Below are 17,858 nucleotides of genomic sequence, written 5' to 3'. Positions count from 1 at the left end.
ATCAGCAGATATAAATCCCAAGTGACTCAAAGAATATAGCTATGCTCCCCGGCAACGGCGCCAGAATTTAGTCTTGATAAACCACAAGTATAGGGGATCGCAATAGCTTTCAAGGGTAGAGTATTCAACCCAAATTTATTGATTCGACACAAGGGGAGCCAAAGAATATTCTCAAGTATTAGCAGTTGAGTTGTCAATTCAACCACACCTGGATAACTTAGTATCTGCAGCAAAGTATTTAGTAGCAAAGTAGTATGGAAGTAACAGTAACGGTGGCAAAAGTAAATATAGTAGTTTTGTAGTAATTGTAACAATAGCAACAGAAAAGTAAATAATTGAAGCACAATATGTGAAAAGCCCGTAGGCATTGGATCAGTGATGGATAATTATGTCGTATGCGATTCCTCATGTAATGGTTATAACATAGGGTGACACAGAACTAGCTCCAGTTCATCAATGTAATGTAGGCATGTATTCTGAATATAGTCATACGTGCTTATGGAAAAGAACTTGCATGACATCTTTTGTCCTACCCTCCCGTGGCAGCGGGGTCCTAGTGGAAACTAAGGGATATTAAGCCTCCTTTTAATAGAGTACCAGACTAAAGCATTAGCACATAGTGAATACATGAACTCCTCAAACTACGGTCATCACCGAGAAGTATCCCGATTATTGTCACTTCGGGGTTGTCGGATCATAACACATAATAGGCGACTATAGACTTGCAAGATAGGATCAAGACCTCACATATATTCATGAAAACATAATAGGTTCAGATATGAAATCATGGCACTCGGGCCCTAGTGACAAGCATTAAGCATAGCAAGGTCATAGCAACATCAATCTCAGAACATGGTGGATACTAGGGATCAAACCCTAACAAAACTAACTTGATTACATGGTAAATCTCATCCAACCCATCACCGTCCAGCAAGCCTACAATGGAATTACTCACGAATGGCGGTGAGCATCATGAAATTGGTGATGGAGGATGGTTGATGATGACGAAAACGACGAATCCCCCTCTCCGGAGCCCCGAACGGACTCCAGATCAGCCCTCCCAAGAGAGATTAGGGCTTGGCGGCGGCTCCGTATCTTAAAACGTGATGAAACTTTCTCTCTGATTTTTTCTCCGTGAAACGGAATGTATAGAGTTGGAGTTGAGGTCGGTGGAGCATCAGGGGGCCCACAAGACAGGGGGGGCGCCCCCCACCCTCGTGGACAGGGTGTGGGCCCCCTGGCCCTGATTCTTTCGCCAGTATTTTTTATATTTTCCAAAAGTTATCTCCATGGATTTTCATGTCATTCCGAGAACTTCTGTTTTCTGCACAATAAACAACACCATGGCAGTTCTGCTAAAAACAGCGTCAGTCCGGGTTAGTTTCATTCAAATCATGCAAGTTAGAGTCCAAAACAAGGGCGAAAGTGTTTGGAAAAGTAGATACGTTGGAGACGTATCAAGGTGGCACGGTTAGGTTACCCATGCCCATATTGATGAGAATCCCGCAATAAGGGGACACGATCTCTGTTTTGACGAGACGTGCCAATAAAACCGCACCTCGAAATATGAAGCGGCAGGCTAAAAAATGGTTCGAATAATGACTGGGCAGTGACATGATGTCACGCTATGAAAAGTTGTCAGCGGATTGAACTCGTGGAATATTATACTCTCTACGGTTGTGTGTGGAACTTGTTTTGCAGAGTCGGACACAATTCTTGTGTTCGAAGACTATTTTGGAGTATTCGGAGAAGGAAACCGCCTTGCAATGACGAAGATAATCTGCACGCCAGACACCTCGTCATTGAAGCCTGGTTCAGGGGATACTAAGGGAGTCTGGGATTAAGGGGTCCTCGGACGGCCGAACTATTAACATGGGTCAGACTGTTGGGCTATGAAGATACAAGACAGAAGACTTTGTCCCGTTACCGGATGGGACTCTCCTTTGCGTGGATGGCAAGCTTGGTGATTCGGATATGTAGATTGCTTTCTCTGTAACCAACTTTGTATAATCCTAGTCCCCTCCGGTGTCTATATAAACTGGAGGGTTTAGTAGATAGGGCAGAATCATAATCATAAGCTAGAGTTCTAGGGTTTTAGCCATTACTATCTCATGGTAGATCAACTCTTGTAATACTCATATTCATCAAGATCAATCAAGTAGGAAGTAGGGTATTACCTCCATAGAGAGGGACCGAACCTGGGTAAACATCGTGTCCCCCGTCTCTTGTTACCATCGACCTTAGACGCACAGTTCGGGACCCCCTACCCGAGATCCGCCGGTTTTGACACTGACAGCTTCCCCTCCGGTAGAGCCCCGGAACAGGGCTCCAGGTGGATCTCTTCGGAACAGAGGCTTGCGGCGACGAAAACACTTATGTAGGTACAATGAATGGTTTTTCTATTTATAGGACTTTATGGCAGTGGAAATAGGTAAAGCTAGTTCCCGTGGGACCCACAAGCTCAGGTGGCGTGGCCACCCCCTGTCCGTGCCACCTATCCTTGTGGCTGGCTTGTGGCCCATCTCGACGTCTTCCGAAGCTTATAGTGTTTCTTGTTGCTCTATAGATATTGATTTCCTACAAAACAAAAAACAAGAATTGGAACTAGGCACTAAGTTAATAGGTTTGTCCAGAAAATAATAGAAAATTATGTAAAATCATAATAAAATTATATAGAAATGATAATATAGCAGCATGGGAATTATTAAAAATTATAGACATGTTTGAGTCGGTAAATGATAAAGAAAGATAGTTTTTTATGTTGAATGCCACCCAGCATGATCTTGATCAAATGATGTAACAATGGTGTGAACTCAAGACAAAAGTGATCCAAAGAAATAATCTACAATTGATAATAAGAAAGTAACGTCAAAATGTGTAAACAAAATTACTATTGCTTTTCATGGATTAATGCTTTCATATAATACCAATTAATACTCATGATGTCATGTACATGTTCCCAATCACTCAAGGCTTGATCATATTAAAAAACTTCTCATAACACAACCAAGAGCTTCAGTCAAGAAACCGAATCCGTGGGCCCTTTTCAACTACTTGGCACTTCACTTAATGCCCAGTTCACAAGCCTTGGTCTTAGCACTTAGGATGGCAAAGAGAATAATGATGGGGATTTAGTTGAGAAGACAAAAATTATAAGAAAGTCTCACATCAATGCAGCTTGATCGTTAGGCGAGAGGAAGCCTTACAACCGATATCAATGTTAGGGGTGGGGATTGTCATGCAACATATGCACTAGAGCAATAAGTGTATGAAAGCTCTCTAAGTGCAACTAAGTGGGTGTGCATTCAACTTGGTCGCTCACGTCCTAGAGAATTTTGATGAAGCTCGTCACAAGAATATGCAAGTCAAGTTCTCATAATGTAAAAAATCTCACTAGCGTAAGAAATGAATAACATGAAGACTCTCTATATAAAAACATGGTGCTACTTTGAACCACGAGTGTGGTAAAGGATAGTACAGTGCACCCCATCTCTCTTTTTCTCTTAGTCTTTATGGGCTCTTTTGGCCTCTCTTTTATATATATCCTCACATGTAGGGGGACACTCTAGAATGCATAGCACTTTTATTTGCTTACAACTCTGATGAAATGAAAAATAATGACTACAAATGAATGCCTCTGGCAGTGTATCAGGATGTGCAATGATTCTAGCGTACCATGTATCAGTGAATGGTGATCCAGCCACAAATATCATGTCAGCTCTATAATCATGCAAATCAAAATGACAGTGAATTCTCAAGTCATATGGCGAATAGTAACAATGGAAGTTGCATGACAATATATCTCGGAATGGCTATGGAAATGCCATAATTGTAGGTATGGTACTGTGGTGACTATTTTGAAAAGATATAATGAGCCTTATGTGTGAGAGAGTGTATCATCCCACTGGGTTGGATGCATCGGCGAAGTATGCACCATGTCTCAATATGAGAGTTGGCAATGCGGGGTACCGAAGAGGCTAGCAAAATATGGATAGGTGGAAGTGCATAAAGACCGCAACTCATAAACCAAAACATCTCACTAATACTTCATAGTTTACACTGGGTAACCACAAGACCGATCACTCCAAGGGGTGAGTTGATGAACCGAAGTCCGTTCGCTAGGCTTCCCGACCCATTCAACAAGGTGGTTACTTGCAATGTTCTTCAACTTAGACCCCTCATAGTTAGTTCCACTTAAACAACCATAAGTATTAACATGTATGACCTTATAACGCATTTCCACCACTTCACGCAAGTCCTTAAGGCTACACAAAAATAATTACCAACTCACTATCTCAAAATCATTGAAAGGAATCCAATTATCAAGTTCAATTGATCTGCAAGTTCATGCAAGGTTTTATTATAGCACTCATATATACCTATTTTTAGACCAAACATGCTATTCATGCAAATTGTCAATTCCTATTCAACTATCTAAAAATATTTAAGTGAGGCAAGAGAGTTCTAATATTTTTCTATAAAAACATAGTTTATCACAGTGCTCTAACAAGTATATGTGAAGTACTAGATCAAATTCTGTAAACACCTCTACTCAAATAGATACAAGTGAATATCAAATGAGCATTCTATAAATATGAGATGAATATGTGTCTCTCATAATAGGTGTGATCAGAATACGGTGTTAAATAGGAGCACTCCTTTTTGGACCTGGCCCAACAACGCGTTGCGCCTATGTGTGGCCCAGGCCCGGGGGCTCCTGTCGGTGTACTAAAGTAGGGGCACTCCTTTGTACCCCTTACTTGTGCGCGGGCAGTCAGAGCCACAGGACGAAGCCACACTTAGCAGGGCAAAAGGGAGGAGTCGAAGCCACAGAAACAATCGGCGCAACGCCAAAGACCGAGACCACAGAGAGCAGATGGACGAATCAGGTTTCCCTGGCAAGACCCTTGCCGGGGCAGCCTCAGCAGCCCCGGCAAGCCCCTTGCCAGGGCGGCTTGCCCACACCAGCAGAGCGAGCCACCCTCGAACCCACGGTCTCCAACGCCATCAACCATGTTGTGATAGGGCTCGGGAGGCACCTCCATGGTGGCATGCAGATCTTTGTGAAGACAAAGAATATTCAAGATCAGAGAGGATTGGAAGGCAACGATCCTCGACAAGATCATTGTTGAGGAAACCCGGGGACGACAGCGCGCCACGGCAAGACCCTTGCCGGGCCACCCGGCAAGGCCCTTGCCAAGGGCGTCAGCGGGGCCACTGCTAGGCCCGCGCCAACCGAGTCTCCACTGCCGTTCACATGCAGCCGCCAGCCCAACCAGCTGGGCAGGCACCTGCGTGGCAACATGCAGCTTCCATGCCAACTCAGCACACGCCTGCGTGGTGGCATGCAGATCTTCGTGGAGGCTCCACTACTACACCACCTCAGCTGCTTGCCTGCCTACATGGCACCGCATGCATCGCTGGCCAGGGCGTGTGTCGAAGCGAGGAGGAGCGCCGACGGACGGGACGGGCCTCGGCCCCGTCCCCGATAAAGCAAGAGGACACCTAAGCTACGCATTAAATGCGCCTTGTCCTGTAATACGAGCGATAAGCTCATAGCACTGTAGGTCTTTCCACCTCCTGTGTGCCACTGTGGCCGCCCCTTTCGACTATAAAAGGAGGCCCATGGCGTATTGGAGAGGGATTCGGCTCTTTGGAACCATGCAGCCACCGTAGCTAGTTCGAGAGCTCAAGAACACTCAATACATCCACCAAAGCAGGACTAGGATTTTACGCATCCCCGCGGCCCGAACCTGGGTAAACGATCCTTGTGCTGATTGCTAATCCTGCTCTTCTCACAACCCCGCGCCCCGCAACCGCAGAAGGGATCCTCATGATCCCATAGGTGTCGTTTTCCACCGACACAGTGATTGTAGAAACCAGCAAATAAAATTCAAATAAAAGCAAATGACGCTCTAAGCAAAACATATATCATGTGAATAAATAAAAAAGTAGGTCCAACCGAGTAATACCGGTAATTTTTGAAGACGAAAGAGGGGATGCCTACCGGGGAATCCCCAAGGTTAGACGTTTGAGTCTCCTTGAATTTTACCTTAGGGGTGCTTAGGGCATCCCTGAGATTAGGATCTTGCCGCTCCTTGTTCTCTTCATATTGTTGTCTCACCTCGATCTTAAAACTTCATCCACAGAAAACTTAACAGAATTCATGAGATAGGTTAGTACATATAAAATAAATCATTTACTCGTGTACTGTCAATACAAGATGCATATTTATTTCCAAACAATGTCTATTGTATCCTATCATTTTCACAATTTATACCCCCCAATATAGGTCATGGAAACTTTAAAACAAGCAGATAAAGAAAACATATCAACAAATCTGTCAAAAATAGAACAATACATAAAGATCTAATATTTACACATACTTCGATAAGTCCGAAAATTCTGAAAAAGTAGGACATCACAAAGAATTTGTAACATAGTAATTTGTAAAAAAGTTAGAAATTGATCACTCTCCAGTACAGAATGAAAATTCAGACAGTGGATGAAAAAATGTTTATGTTTCTGCACAGAACCTAATAAACAAGCATTTGCAACATCCCAAGGTCTTAAGTTGGCACGAAAACAAAATAAAAGATACAAACATAATTACTACAATAGCAATAATTATGCAGGCTCAGCAAACAAAAGCACAAATTTAAAGATAAATATTGGGTTGCCTTCCAACAAGTGCTATTGTTTAATGCCCCTCTAGCAAGGCATAATGCATGCATCAAGTTTTATCATCATTCAATACTTTACCAGCTCTTTTTAAGTGAAGATTTCTTTCAAATCCACATGGCTCCTTACGGTTCCCATTAATATCTTTATCAATATTAGGATCTATAGACAAAGAGCTTCCAGAATTCTCAAAATAAACAAAGAAAATATCAAGAGTTTCAAGCTTTTTATTACAAGTTATTAAATGAGAACTCATACGCTTCAAATTAGAATTAGGAGTTTCTCCATTTTTACTCAAATCAATTAAATTTTTTTGGATAACACTCAGTTTATCAAGAATTTGAACCCCTTCTTGGGTAAACGGGAGGAGGTACCCCAAGGATAGCAGTAAAGCTTTCTCTCAATTAGAACCAAGGTTTATCGAACCGACAAAAGCTTTTAGACTACCAAGATAAGCAACAGCTGCACACAAACAAAGTAAAATACTTGCACCCAACACGGCAACTTAGTAGGATTGTACACCACAGTTGAACGTATTGTCTCGTTTTTTGCCATTTTCTTTCTTCCTTTTCACTCTGTGCATGAACTTCGCTGCTGCGGAATTCGGAAAGTAATGGGAAAATGAGGCGATCCGGTTGGAACAAGAAAAGAAGAAAGGCATCCACCCCCCTTCAAAAATGTCTTCCACGAGGACCAAAGACACCGAGGATAAACCCGCCACGCCATCTTCCCCAATTGTTTATCCAGCGCGCCGGCCCCGTCACCGGTGGCGACCCACCCCCGTCCCGCCGCGTCGCCCAATAGCCACCGGCCACCCAGCCGAATCACCACCGCCCGCCGACCGAGCCGACGTGTTCCGCGGCCGACCTCACCGCGCAGCCTCCCCTTCCCCGAGTCGCCGTCCTCCTCCCATCCCCACGCCACGCCACCAACCAACCTCCCCCCTCCCTACTAAACCCGCCCGACCGCCATGCTCCTCCTCAGATCCCACCACCTCCTCCTCCCCCACGCCGCCCGCATCCTCGCCCGCCGCGCGCCGCCCCTGCCCCGCACCGCCGCCGCCGCCGCCCGCCTCCGCCCGCTCCGGATGTCGGCCTCCAACCACTCCGGCGCCGGCGCCAGCTCCACCTCCGCCCCCTCGCCGCCGCCGGCCCCTGCGGTGAGCCTGCCTCCTCCTCACGCGTCCGTCCGTATGATATCTGACCGGCGCCCGGCTGCCGGCGTCGCTGGTGTCGGAGCTGAGATTCTGAGGCCGTAGAATAATCGCCGTGGATGGAACCATCTAGCGCGTTGACTTAGCAACTGGTGGATGGGAAGGGATGCCTGCCTTAGCAACTGTGAGCCACGAGGCATCCTCTGTTGGTTGCAACCATGGTGCTCCGTCTCCCTAGCACAATTATCTACCGTGCGTGTGGGTGGATGCGGCATCGATTCAGGATCGAAATTAGTGGATAACAGCTTTGGTTTCATGAGATAATAATACTCGTTGCTCTAGCCCTCTAGCTGGTTTAAACGCATGTTGCTGACCGAATACACTCCTAACCACCGCTAATGCAGGTGCCCAAGTCGAGGATCCCTTTCTGCCCAGCTTGTGGAAGTCCGACGAAATTGGCCGTACCAGACGGGGATGAGAAGATGAGGGCTGTCTGTTCTTCTTGTGGGAGAGTGCACTACGAGAACCCCAAAATGGTATGAACTGAAGAACAGAGTATGAATAGGCGCCATCTTCAGAGTTCAGACAATATGTGCATATGCATTTAGAACCGAGATACTGTGGTTTGCTTGCTTTGAATGCCAACTGCTTCTGAGTTCCACTGCACAGACCTGATATCTGTCACTGTTCAACAACACAAAATTATATGCCCTATAACATTTGTAGGTGTGTATTAGCTTTTACCCATTCGTTTTTCACTAATCTGTGTCATCTTTTGTAGGTTGTCGGTTGCCTTGTGGAGCATGATAACAAGGTCCTCCTTTGCAGAAGAAAGATTGAACCGGCTTATGGCCTTTGGTAAGCTACCTTTGACGAGTCCATTTTGTTGGCTATGATCATGCTTTCTGGTGTTGTCTGTACCATACTGGCGAGCTGCATGGGTGTACTATGTTTTACAGTTATTATCATAACATGTTTTTCTTGCCTGTATATGTAGTACCAAAATCAATTTCCTGTCAAAAAAAAGTACCAAAATGAATTTTACGTCCATAGGAAGTATGTACAGAATTATTTGCTTGTACTATTTGTGGTGTGAAACTGCATATGTCTTTATATGTTACAGCAATGGTGTTTGTTTTGTTGTTATTTTTTCCTCAGTTCAGGATTGCTCCTTTCCTTTTTAACGGACCTCTTATTTTCTCTCTCTAATGCACTAGTACGTTTTATTTCCAATTGCTTTCTGCCACATTCTTTGATTTGCATTTGCAAAGCATTTCTGTTTTCTCTAAGAACATTGTCATTTTGGGGCTGGTCTGTCATTCTAATCAAGGTTACATCAACAGGACTCTTCCTGCTGGTTATTTGGAAGTCGGAGAGTCTGCAGCAGAAGGAGCCTCAAGGGAAACGTTGGAAGAAGCTTGTGCAGATGTAGAGATAGTCTCACCTTTTGCTCAGTTGGATATTCCGCTAATTGGCCAAGTGAGTGAAAAGCAGCCTAATGGGTCAATTCATGCTTAACTTAATACACTACTAAGTGGATTCTTCTTGTGTATTGTGATGACATGCAGTAGAGTTACATTATTTTCCGAGCAAGAATGAAGACCCCCTGTTTCTCACCTGGATCCGAGTCGCTAGAATGTGCACTTTTTGCTTTGGATGATATACCATTCGATTCTCTGGCATTTTCTTCAATCATCGTCACTTTGAGAATGGTACACCCCCTCCTCCAGTTCAAGCATTGTGTCTTCCAGCAAGTTATAGTTTTCAGTCTTTTGACATCATAAGCTTCTTACATCTGTACAAAATGTTGCAGTATATTGAAGATGTCAAGGCTGGGAACATCAAATTCCATTATTGCACAATAAACAAGAGGTACAAATCACTTCATCATGGCCTGTGGTCGTTGTCAAGATCAATAGCCCTCGACCCGTTAATACTCGAGAACATTTGCTAGTTTGCTATTTGCTCTACGCATAATCCACCTTCCAGCTTTCCACGATATCACGCGTGCAGCTGTTCCACAATCAATTATTGTACTTAAATTACTTATGACATGCCATCTTTTTTTCTCAAAATATGTTGTAGCATAAGTGCATAACTTGTCCTACTTACATTTGCAGGATCGGGGCCGGCCCTTCGGATCTCCGTAGCTTTGATATCGACAACCATTTAGCCGTATGAGCTTGGGAAGGTTTGAGACCCGTCGTGGTACATAATGTGATTGCTCTTGTTAAACACCAGCCTCAAGACATCGGCACAGCAATCACATTTGTCGTCGATAGAGCTGGTCATGGGTGGGGGGGCCTTTGGTCATCGCATGGCATCTGGCCACATTTGTGGTAGATTGTTTAAGCTGCTGCCGGAATTGTAAATGCTTGTGTTTCTCGAAGTCCCTTTTCAGCCCTTTTTCCTTTTCCTTTTCAAAGGATGTCTCGAGTGACTCAATAGATGGTGCATTTAGATTTTTGTCAGCTTACCCAAAAGATTTGTGTCGCGAGTGTCATGGCAATTTGAAACTAAATTCTGTAATTGTTTTTCCGACTGTTCCTGTAAACTCTTCAGTTACAATGTGTGGGAAATATACTGTGATACCATGATGTATTACATGGTACCATGCCACAAAAAAATAAATTTGGATGTTTCAGAAAATTCTGAATGTTCACAGGACATATGTCTACTATCTTTCAAAAATCATCTGTGTTTCAAATTTGGATTTGTACTCCCTCACGCTCTTATATTTCTTTATGGCGGGAGTACTTTTTACTAAGGACTGTAGACACATGCCTTGTGACACCCTTTTTTTGGACACTTAAATTTGATTTTTGAATCATTATATCATGTGATTGATATCTTCACACAATGCAAGTGTTGGATTGCCGTGCAAGCTTATTCATGCTCATGTTCTTTTGCCACCATGATCGACACCTATACCAACCAACCATCAGGTATAAGGCAACCGGGAAAAAGAATAAGCACATGACAAAACTGCCAAGCACGATCCCTTCTCAGTTCATGACAAAGTTGCAACTGTGACTTTTTCTCACAGTGGGCCCATGGAAGCAAACAGTTCGGGTTCTGCGAGAAAGATTGTCAATAGACGTATCTTTGTGATCTAAAATAGCCACAACCAAGTGTGGGTTACGCATGGCACAACTGGCAAAGGAGACACAAAACACTCCAGCAAAAAGCAACTCTTACGGCCCAGCAGGGCGAAAGAAGAAACAAATTTAGGCATGTGAAAACTATGGGCATCATATAACCAAAAGAAATTTTACGTCCCTGGCACGCCCAGGAAGAACAAGTGTAGATGAACAGCACAGAGGGGATTACAATTATTATGTAAAGGGGCTATCCCAGGACAACACCCCAGCAGAATGCACACGAAAATTACATGACTGTTAACTCAGCGAAGGAGGACAGGAAGGTTTCTGGGAACGCGACTGGCGATGCAGCAGGCGTCACTCAAAGATCCTCGGGGCCGTTGATGTCCTGGAGACACCAGAGAAGGCCATGTGTCAGTCAGACCACACAGTTTCAGATTGGGTAGGTGTTGGGATGTGAAATGAAGGCTTACCTTGTTCTCGAGCACAGCTCCGTCTGGGATCTCCAACTTGACTCCAGCCTTGGCTGCGATGGTCACGTTGCCCTGCAGATGGGATGAGCAGATTTGATTAGCATTAGGTCCATTTGTACACAGTAACTAATCACAGCAAAAGGAGAATGATGACTACGAAGTTCACCTTGAGCACGACTCCAGAGCCAAACGAGACATCGCCAGAGACCTTCAAGCTGTCGAGCTCAACAATGCTGGGGATCGACTTGAAACGGGCAAGGAAGTTGGCAACCTATAATTCGTCAAGAAAAAAATGTAAGTCACAACCACATTCCAGCTTCTTTCACCATTCACGTGTTTCTTCAATGCAATTACTTTATCGACTAATTGACAAAATCCTTATGATTAAGATGGCTTACCTTTTTGAACTCAGGACCAAGCTCAATTGAAGGGTTCGATGGCTTCACTCTGGCTGGGTTGCGGATGACGTAGCCATCGACCAAGGTATAGAGATCAGACTGTGGGGCAGAAAAATGAGGTCAGCTGTTGTCTCATCATGGTACCAAACCAGAAAACACCAAGGGGATTTCAGATATACCTGCACAAGCAACAAATCAGATGTAGCCTTCACGGGCAGAAACCTTGAGCGAGGAACGTTGATGCCGATTGCCTTCTCAAAGAACTAGAAGGAAAGAAAAGCATTAGAGCACATCACAAACAAAAAGTGGGCAGCCCAACACAACATTTTGAGATAAGTTTGCCTATACCCTGATCGCTGCTCCAGCTGCGGTTTCTAGCTGCAGGACTTTCACGCCATCAACTTCCTGCAAGAACTAGCTGCTTAGATAAAAGCAAATGAACAGAATGGAACTGAGATTCACGCCAAGGATGACGGATGTACCTTAGGGTTGGGAATGATTTCCATCTTAAGTGCTTCAGCATCTACAAGCCTCTTGATCGCCTTCAAGTTCACCCACCTGATGCCAGAAGATGTTAGGAAGGAACAGAGTTCTTAATCAAAGTAAGACACGGTTTATAGATTCGTACAGGTTGTTGGTGTTAAATATCTTGAACTTCTCAATCGACTTGAATTCATTCACCTGAACAAATACACAAAGGAAAAGTATTCATCAGCTATTTAGCCTCATAATACTCTCACGACTCAGAACAACACAGTTCAGGGAGAGGGTACTTACATGCTCATCAGGGACTTGGGCAATCTCCAAGAGCTGCATGTAATAGAGATAAATTATGAGTGATTCATTCATGTCATGTAGGTTCAAAGTTAATGTTGCAACTTGCAAATTACACTGCGGCCGTTACTTTCAATGTTTGCTTATCAGCAAAGATAATTAAGAGCTAGTAATAGGCAAGCCAGGAGGAAAGTATTAGTGTACCTGGACTCTTCCTTCGTATGAGATGAGGGTACCACCTTTAACATCAGCCAATGTTTTTGGAGTAACTTCCATGCAGTACTCATTCTGGTTAGTGATCAGGTGGTTTAGTATCTCTGTGATGGTTAAGGATTCCATTTATGGCACAAAGTAACACTAAAAAGGTGAAAAGAATCAGATTGGAAATTAATAAATCTGGTCATATTTGGATACTGATGTCAACTATAGCACCCAAGTTGTCTGAGTTCGCCACGAAGACATACTCCTTTCCCTGAGAGAAGATTGGCAAAATAGTAAGCACAATAATATGAAGGTGTTTGGATTCTGTAAGCAAAGTTAAGCAAGTCCCTACAGATGACGTGCAAGTTGTAACTGATTTGATTTATTTAAATGATAAGAAGCATACACCACATAGATTTTTTGTAAACTTCAAAAGAAAACATGCTATGAAGATGTGGATCACAAGGGCAAACTAATCCATGTAAAAAAGCAAAATCTGGATAAGGTGTAGTATGCAACCAATCAACCTGTCAAACTAATCCGTTCACCTACATAGAAGGTTAAGCCATTTGTGCTCACCTGTGACAGCAAGGTATCGAGTTTTCCACTGTTGTTCAAAGAGGGGAACACATCACCGTGGCCTGGGGGGTACCTTCACATTCAAAAACCACAATATTAGACTTCAAAAAATTATTTGGACAGTCAAGTCCAACAAAGTTGAATCAATAAAGCATAAAGGCAAAGCTAATATTTGAAATATCATAAAATGAAATGATCATCCATTGGTATTCCAAGAATAAGACAAGAATAGTTAGAGAAAACTAACCAGCCATCCTTCCCTGTCTGCCCTTTGCTTGGAAGTGGCAAGAAGTCTTCAGTAACAATGCGAGGGTATTGGCTCTGAGAGAAACATGTGTCTGTTAATTGACACCGCAAGTAGTGGGGTAAAATCTGATATAGTTGAATAAACAGATGAAAGTACTAATTTCATACCTGGTTGAAAGTGTGAATTTCAATGTTGGAGTTGGAGTACTTCTCAACAATCTACAAAACAGGTCATTATGCAAGTATGTTAGTCCAAATTTAGAAAGTCATCTTTTCAACAGGAAATAAATAGGGGAAGTGGGATATCAACCTTCTGTGTGTCATCATGAGTGTTGAAAGAGTTCATTAGAAGCAAAGGAACACTGCATCCATACTTCTTGTTCAGGGACTGCATACAGGTGAAACTTGTAAGGCACAAACAATTACACACTACATCAAGTCGGTGCACAGAAAATATGAGTAGAAACTAAGAATACCTCAATCTGAATCACAATAAGGTCAAGAAATGTAAACCCATTGCGAACTTCAATGACAGACCTGCATGCAGTGAGCTATGTTATTACCTGCTGAAGGTGGTAGAACTCAAAATGAATAAGTTCATATCTGTCCATTATTGACACGTTGCATCAAACATATACTGATATCATGTTTTGTACATAGTCAACCACAACACCATGTTCAGATGATCAAAGTTTCATTGGCCAACAGAGTATAGAAAATAAGTGTATGGTCATATTCAGCAGTGCAAGCTGGCAGCAGTCACTAATGTAAAATTGGGGCAAAAAAAATATATGAATGGAAATATAAAGAGCATTCATAGCCTTAATGCTCGCTATATTGATCAAAGAACCAGATTAATCGAACTATTTTTTCAATCAAAGGAGCCCCCGCCCACAATTTTATTTCTCCATGAAACTGATAGTTTAACTGGACTACGTCAGAGTAACAAAGATGTCACAACAAGAATGAACATCAGTAAGCAATAGCAATTTTATGACTAATCCATTAATATGCTTGGAAGCAGACGGGTTGACCTATACGTATTAGAGCCACAGCAAATCAAGAGAAGGGAGATAAACGTATGGAGCCTGACAAGAAGAATATTATATATTTCATGCCTTTCAGATAATGAACTTTGGAGGACTCCCCAAACAGAACTACAATAAGTAAAATAGCAGGTGGATCTAAAAGTGACAAGTGGATATAAGATTGACAGAAATGGGGTGCCAAAACCACAGCCCAGCCAGTATAATAGCCACAAGCCTGTCACTGATGATAGAGTGATAGTATCACATCTGACCAAAAATTTGAAGGCGCAAAATGGTGTGCTAAAACCATGACCCATCCAGAAAACTAACGAATAACAGTAACTCTTGACCAGCTTAAGTAGCACTAATGTCAAATTGGGACAACAGTATATAAATGAAAAGATAAAGACCATTCATAGCCTTAATGTTTGATATCATTGATCAGAGAACCAGATTAATCAAACTATTTTTTCAATCAAAGGAGCTCCCGTCCACAATTTCATTTCTCCCTGTAACTGATAGTTTAACTGGACTACGTCAGAGTAATAAAGATGTCACAATAAGAATGAACAATGAGTACAGTTAATAGCAATTTTATGACTAATTTCACTGATATGCTTGGAAGCATCCGAGTTCACATATAAGTACTGGAGCCACAGCTAATCAAGAGAAAGAACAGAACGCACAGAGTATAGAAGGTGACATGAAGAATATTAATAAGTATTAATAGGAAGTATGGAAAGTTGCCCGTATTAATATTGTTCATGTCGTTCCAGATCATGAACTTTGGAGGATTCCACAGACAGAACTATAATAAGTATAATAGCAGGTGGATCTAAAAGTGACAGGTGCAAATAAACTTAACAGAAATACAGGCAACCATACTATGCCACAAGCCCATAGTAACTGATGGTAAGGTTACAGCATTGGGTTTGCCCAAACATTTGGAGTAGGCAATAGCAATTAACAGAAATAAGGGCAACCACAACATGACATGACAACTGGACTACATTAGAGTAATAAAGGTATCACAACAAGAATGAAATGAGTAGGCAATAGCAATTCTATGACTAATTCATTAATGCACTTGGAAGCAGACAGGTCGACCTATATGTATTACAGCCACAGCGAATCAAGAGAAGGAACATAAACGTACGGAGCCTTGAAAGCGACAAGAATATTATAGTACATGCCATGCACTTCCAGATCATGAACTTTGGAGAAGAACTCGCAAACAGAACTGGAATAAGTATAATAGCAGGTGGATCTAAAAGTGACATGTGGAAACAAAATTAACATAAATATGGGTAACCATACTAGGACACAAGCCCATAGTAACTGATGATAAAGTTACAGCATTGCATTTGACCAAACATTTGGAGGCGCAAAAAGGTGTGCCGAAACCACGGCCAAACCAGAAAACTAACAAACAATAGTGACTCGTCACGACCATAATCAGGACTGCACACATGAAGAAGCGAACATGACATGGCATCGCAATTGAGCAAACATTTGAATGTGAGATATGGTGTGCTAAAACCACGGCCCGGCTGAAAAACTAAACAACAACAGTAACCCGTGGCCAGCACAAGCAGGATCGCACACACGAAGATATCAGCATGGCATGTACTGTAGTTTGCTGCTAGACTACAGTGTTGGGGCGAATCTAACTGAAGGTAGCACGATCCACGCATATGCAAGCTAAAACAAGTGATCGGGAGCTGCGAAGAGGATGGGCGGGGTGGGGTGCTCACTTGGGGCCGGTGCAGCCCATGGTGGTGCCGAGGCCTCCGTTGAGCTTGAGCACCACGAGCTTGTCGAGCAGGGCCTTCATGGCGTCGAGATCTGCAGCACACACGCACGCACACAAACAGAGACACACACTGAGTGAACATTCGAATCGAATCCGAATCGACCACGCGAAGAAGCATCTGAGACGAGATGGTACCTTCGGGAGGGGGCGCGAGGGTGTCGTAGGGCACCACCACCTCATCGGTGGGGGTCTGGATCTTGCTCCACTCGATCTGCTCCGCCTCGCCGCTGCAGACACACCACGCAGCGCAACCGTCAGAAACCACCCGTCAGCAAGTAGCAGATCGTCGGAGACAAGCGTAACCATGGAGGCGGGGCAGATTCGCATTATTACCTGAGGTAGCGCGAGACGAGGCTGATGAACCCGGACTTCTCGTTCTCGCTGCGTCGTCACCGACAAAACAGAGCAGAAAAAACAGTTGAGCGGGAGCGGAGTGGGCGCCTACTGGCCGCTAGATCCGGCGGAGGGGAGGGGTCGGGCGGGGCACCTGATCTCGCCGAGCTTGGCGACGGCGTCGCGGAGGTTGTCGATCTTGGAGTCGGCGGCGACGGCGGCGGCGGCCATCGCGATCCGGGCGGAGAGGAGCGACGCGCACGCTGCTTCGGGGGGGAGAGGAGGAGAGGACGGGAGCAGATGTCAGATGACTGGAAGGGAGAGGTGGCGGTGTGGTGGGATGCGTGTGAGGCGATGCGGCTCCATTTTCTTATAGGGGTCGCGCCGCGGTCTCCGTCACGGCATGGACGGAATGCGCGACGGAATGTGCCCGCGGGCTGACGGCGCCGGGGCACGTGGCGCCCGCGGAGGGGGTCGGCCGTCGGCGCCCGGTTTCAGCGGGGGACGGGACGGAACGGAAGAGGCTGGAGGGCGTGCGCGCGCCGTGGGCGTCGAGGTCGGGGAATGGGACGGCGCGCGCGAGGTTTGTTACGGGCGACAGCCTGGCGTTTCTTGCGGGTGCGGGCGGGCGTGCTCTCATTACTGCTTGCTTTCGGCAACTAACCGGTGTGGTTTTCCTCAAAAACATAAGTAATCGGGGTGGTTAGGCCCAGCTCTTTCAATTTCGAATAATACCATTGGCACCGCCATAACTTTTGAAAAACAACCCAGCTTACCCATGTGTATTTTTCGAATAATACCATTGGCATAGTTTTCGCTCCATACATATGCATTTGATTATCATTATTTTGGTAATTTTTAAAAAACTTGAGAATAATATACCCGCAAAACTTGTTTTAAAGGGCTCCTAGCTAACCCATGTGTTTGCAAATATTCTCTCGTCGAGTTAAGCCGTCGTCATCAATGCCCTAGTCAGGATCTGCCTATGCCCTAGGCCACCCTTAAAGTTACAACATGCAATGAAGCGTTCGCTCGCTACGCCCCAAGCCATGGCCCGGGCAGTTTGGTGCCTGCTTAC

General features: G+C 44.2%; 2 protein-coding genes across 2 annotated transcripts; one reads left to right on the top strand and one right to left on the bottom strand.

The window, feature by feature from the left end:
- Nucleotides 1-7,419: 7,419 nt before the first annotated feature.
- LOC119311529 (nudix hydrolase 23, chloroplastic-like) lies at nucleotides 7,420-10,483 on the top strand. Its single transcript, XM_037587157.1, has 7 exons — nucleotides 7,420-7,840; nucleotides 8,239-8,370; nucleotides 8,616-8,692; nucleotides 9,178-9,313; nucleotides 9,406-9,546; nucleotides 9,648-9,706; nucleotides 9,955-10,483. The coding sequence occupies exons 1-7, from the start codon at nucleotides 7,652-7,654 to the stop codon at nucleotides 10,013-10,015; spliced, it is 795 nt and encodes a 264-aa protein (XP_037443054.1). The 5' UTR covers nucleotides 7,420-7,651; the 3' UTR covers nucleotides 10,016-10,483.
- Nucleotides 10,484-11,028: 545 nt separating this feature from the next.
- LOC119311528 (UTP--glucose-1-phosphate uridylyltransferase-like) lies at nucleotides 11,029-17,134 on the bottom strand. The gene is made up of 20 exons (XM_037587156.1): nucleotides 16,935-17,134; nucleotides 16,781-16,828; nucleotides 16,583-16,674; nucleotides 16,389-16,479; nucleotides 14,083-14,143; nucleotides 13,917-13,994; nucleotides 13,775-13,825; nucleotides 13,608-13,681; nucleotides 13,361-13,433; nucleotides 12,995-13,052; nucleotides 12,785-12,897; nucleotides 12,584-12,616; nucleotides 12,435-12,487; nucleotides 12,289-12,364; nucleotides 12,155-12,211; nucleotides 11,986-12,069; nucleotides 11,807-11,905; nucleotides 11,575-11,679; nucleotides 11,409-11,480; nucleotides 11,029-11,323 (listed from the first exon to the last, which is right to left on the bottom strand). Exons 1-20 carry the CDS (start codon nucleotides 17,009-17,011, stop codon nucleotides 11,297-11,299), a joined length of 1,422 nt encoding a protein of 473 aa, XP_037443053.1. The 5' UTR covers nucleotides 17,012-17,134; the 3' UTR covers nucleotides 11,029-11,296.
- Between the last annotated feature and the right edge of the window lie 724 nt (nucleotides 17,135-17,858).

This window comes from Triticum dicoccoides, chromosome 5B (genome assembly GCF_002162155.2).
Source record: "Triticum dicoccoides isolate Atlit2015 ecotype Zavitan chromosome 5B, WEW_v2.0, whole genome shotgun sequence".
In the NCBI taxonomy this organism is placed as follows: domain Eukaryota; kingdom Viridiplantae; phylum Streptophyta; class Magnoliopsida; order Poales; family Poaceae; genus Triticum; species Triticum dicoccoides.
The sequence above is the reverse complement of the archived record's forward strand: the minus strand, read 5'-3'. Positions and strand labels throughout refer to the sequence as shown.

Coding starts and splice junctions, on each gene's coding strand:
- LOC119311528 (XM_037587156.1), bottom strand. CDS start 17,011: ATGGCCGCCGCCGCCGTCGCCGCCGACTCCAAGATCGACAACCTCCGC. Junction 16,480..16,582: donor CCTCGCGCCCCCTCCCGAAG/GTACCATCTCGT, acceptor TGTGTGCTGCAG/ATCTCGACGCCATGAAGGCC. Junction 12,617..12,784: donor CATACGAAGGAAGAGTCCAG/GTACACTAATAC, acceptor TATTACATGCAG/CTCTTGGAGATTGCCCAAGT.
- LOC119311529 (XM_037587157.1), top strand. CDS start 7,652: ATGCTCCTCCTCAGATCCCACCACCTCCTCCTCCCCCACGCCGCCCGC. Junction 8,371..8,615: donor ACTACGAGAACCCCAAAATG/GTATGAACTGAA, acceptor CATCTTTTGTAG/GTTGTCGGTTGCCTTGTGGA. Junction 9,314..9,405: donor ATATTCCGCTAATTGGCCAA/GTGAGTGAAAAG, acceptor GACATGCAGTAG/AGTTACATTATTTTCCGAGC.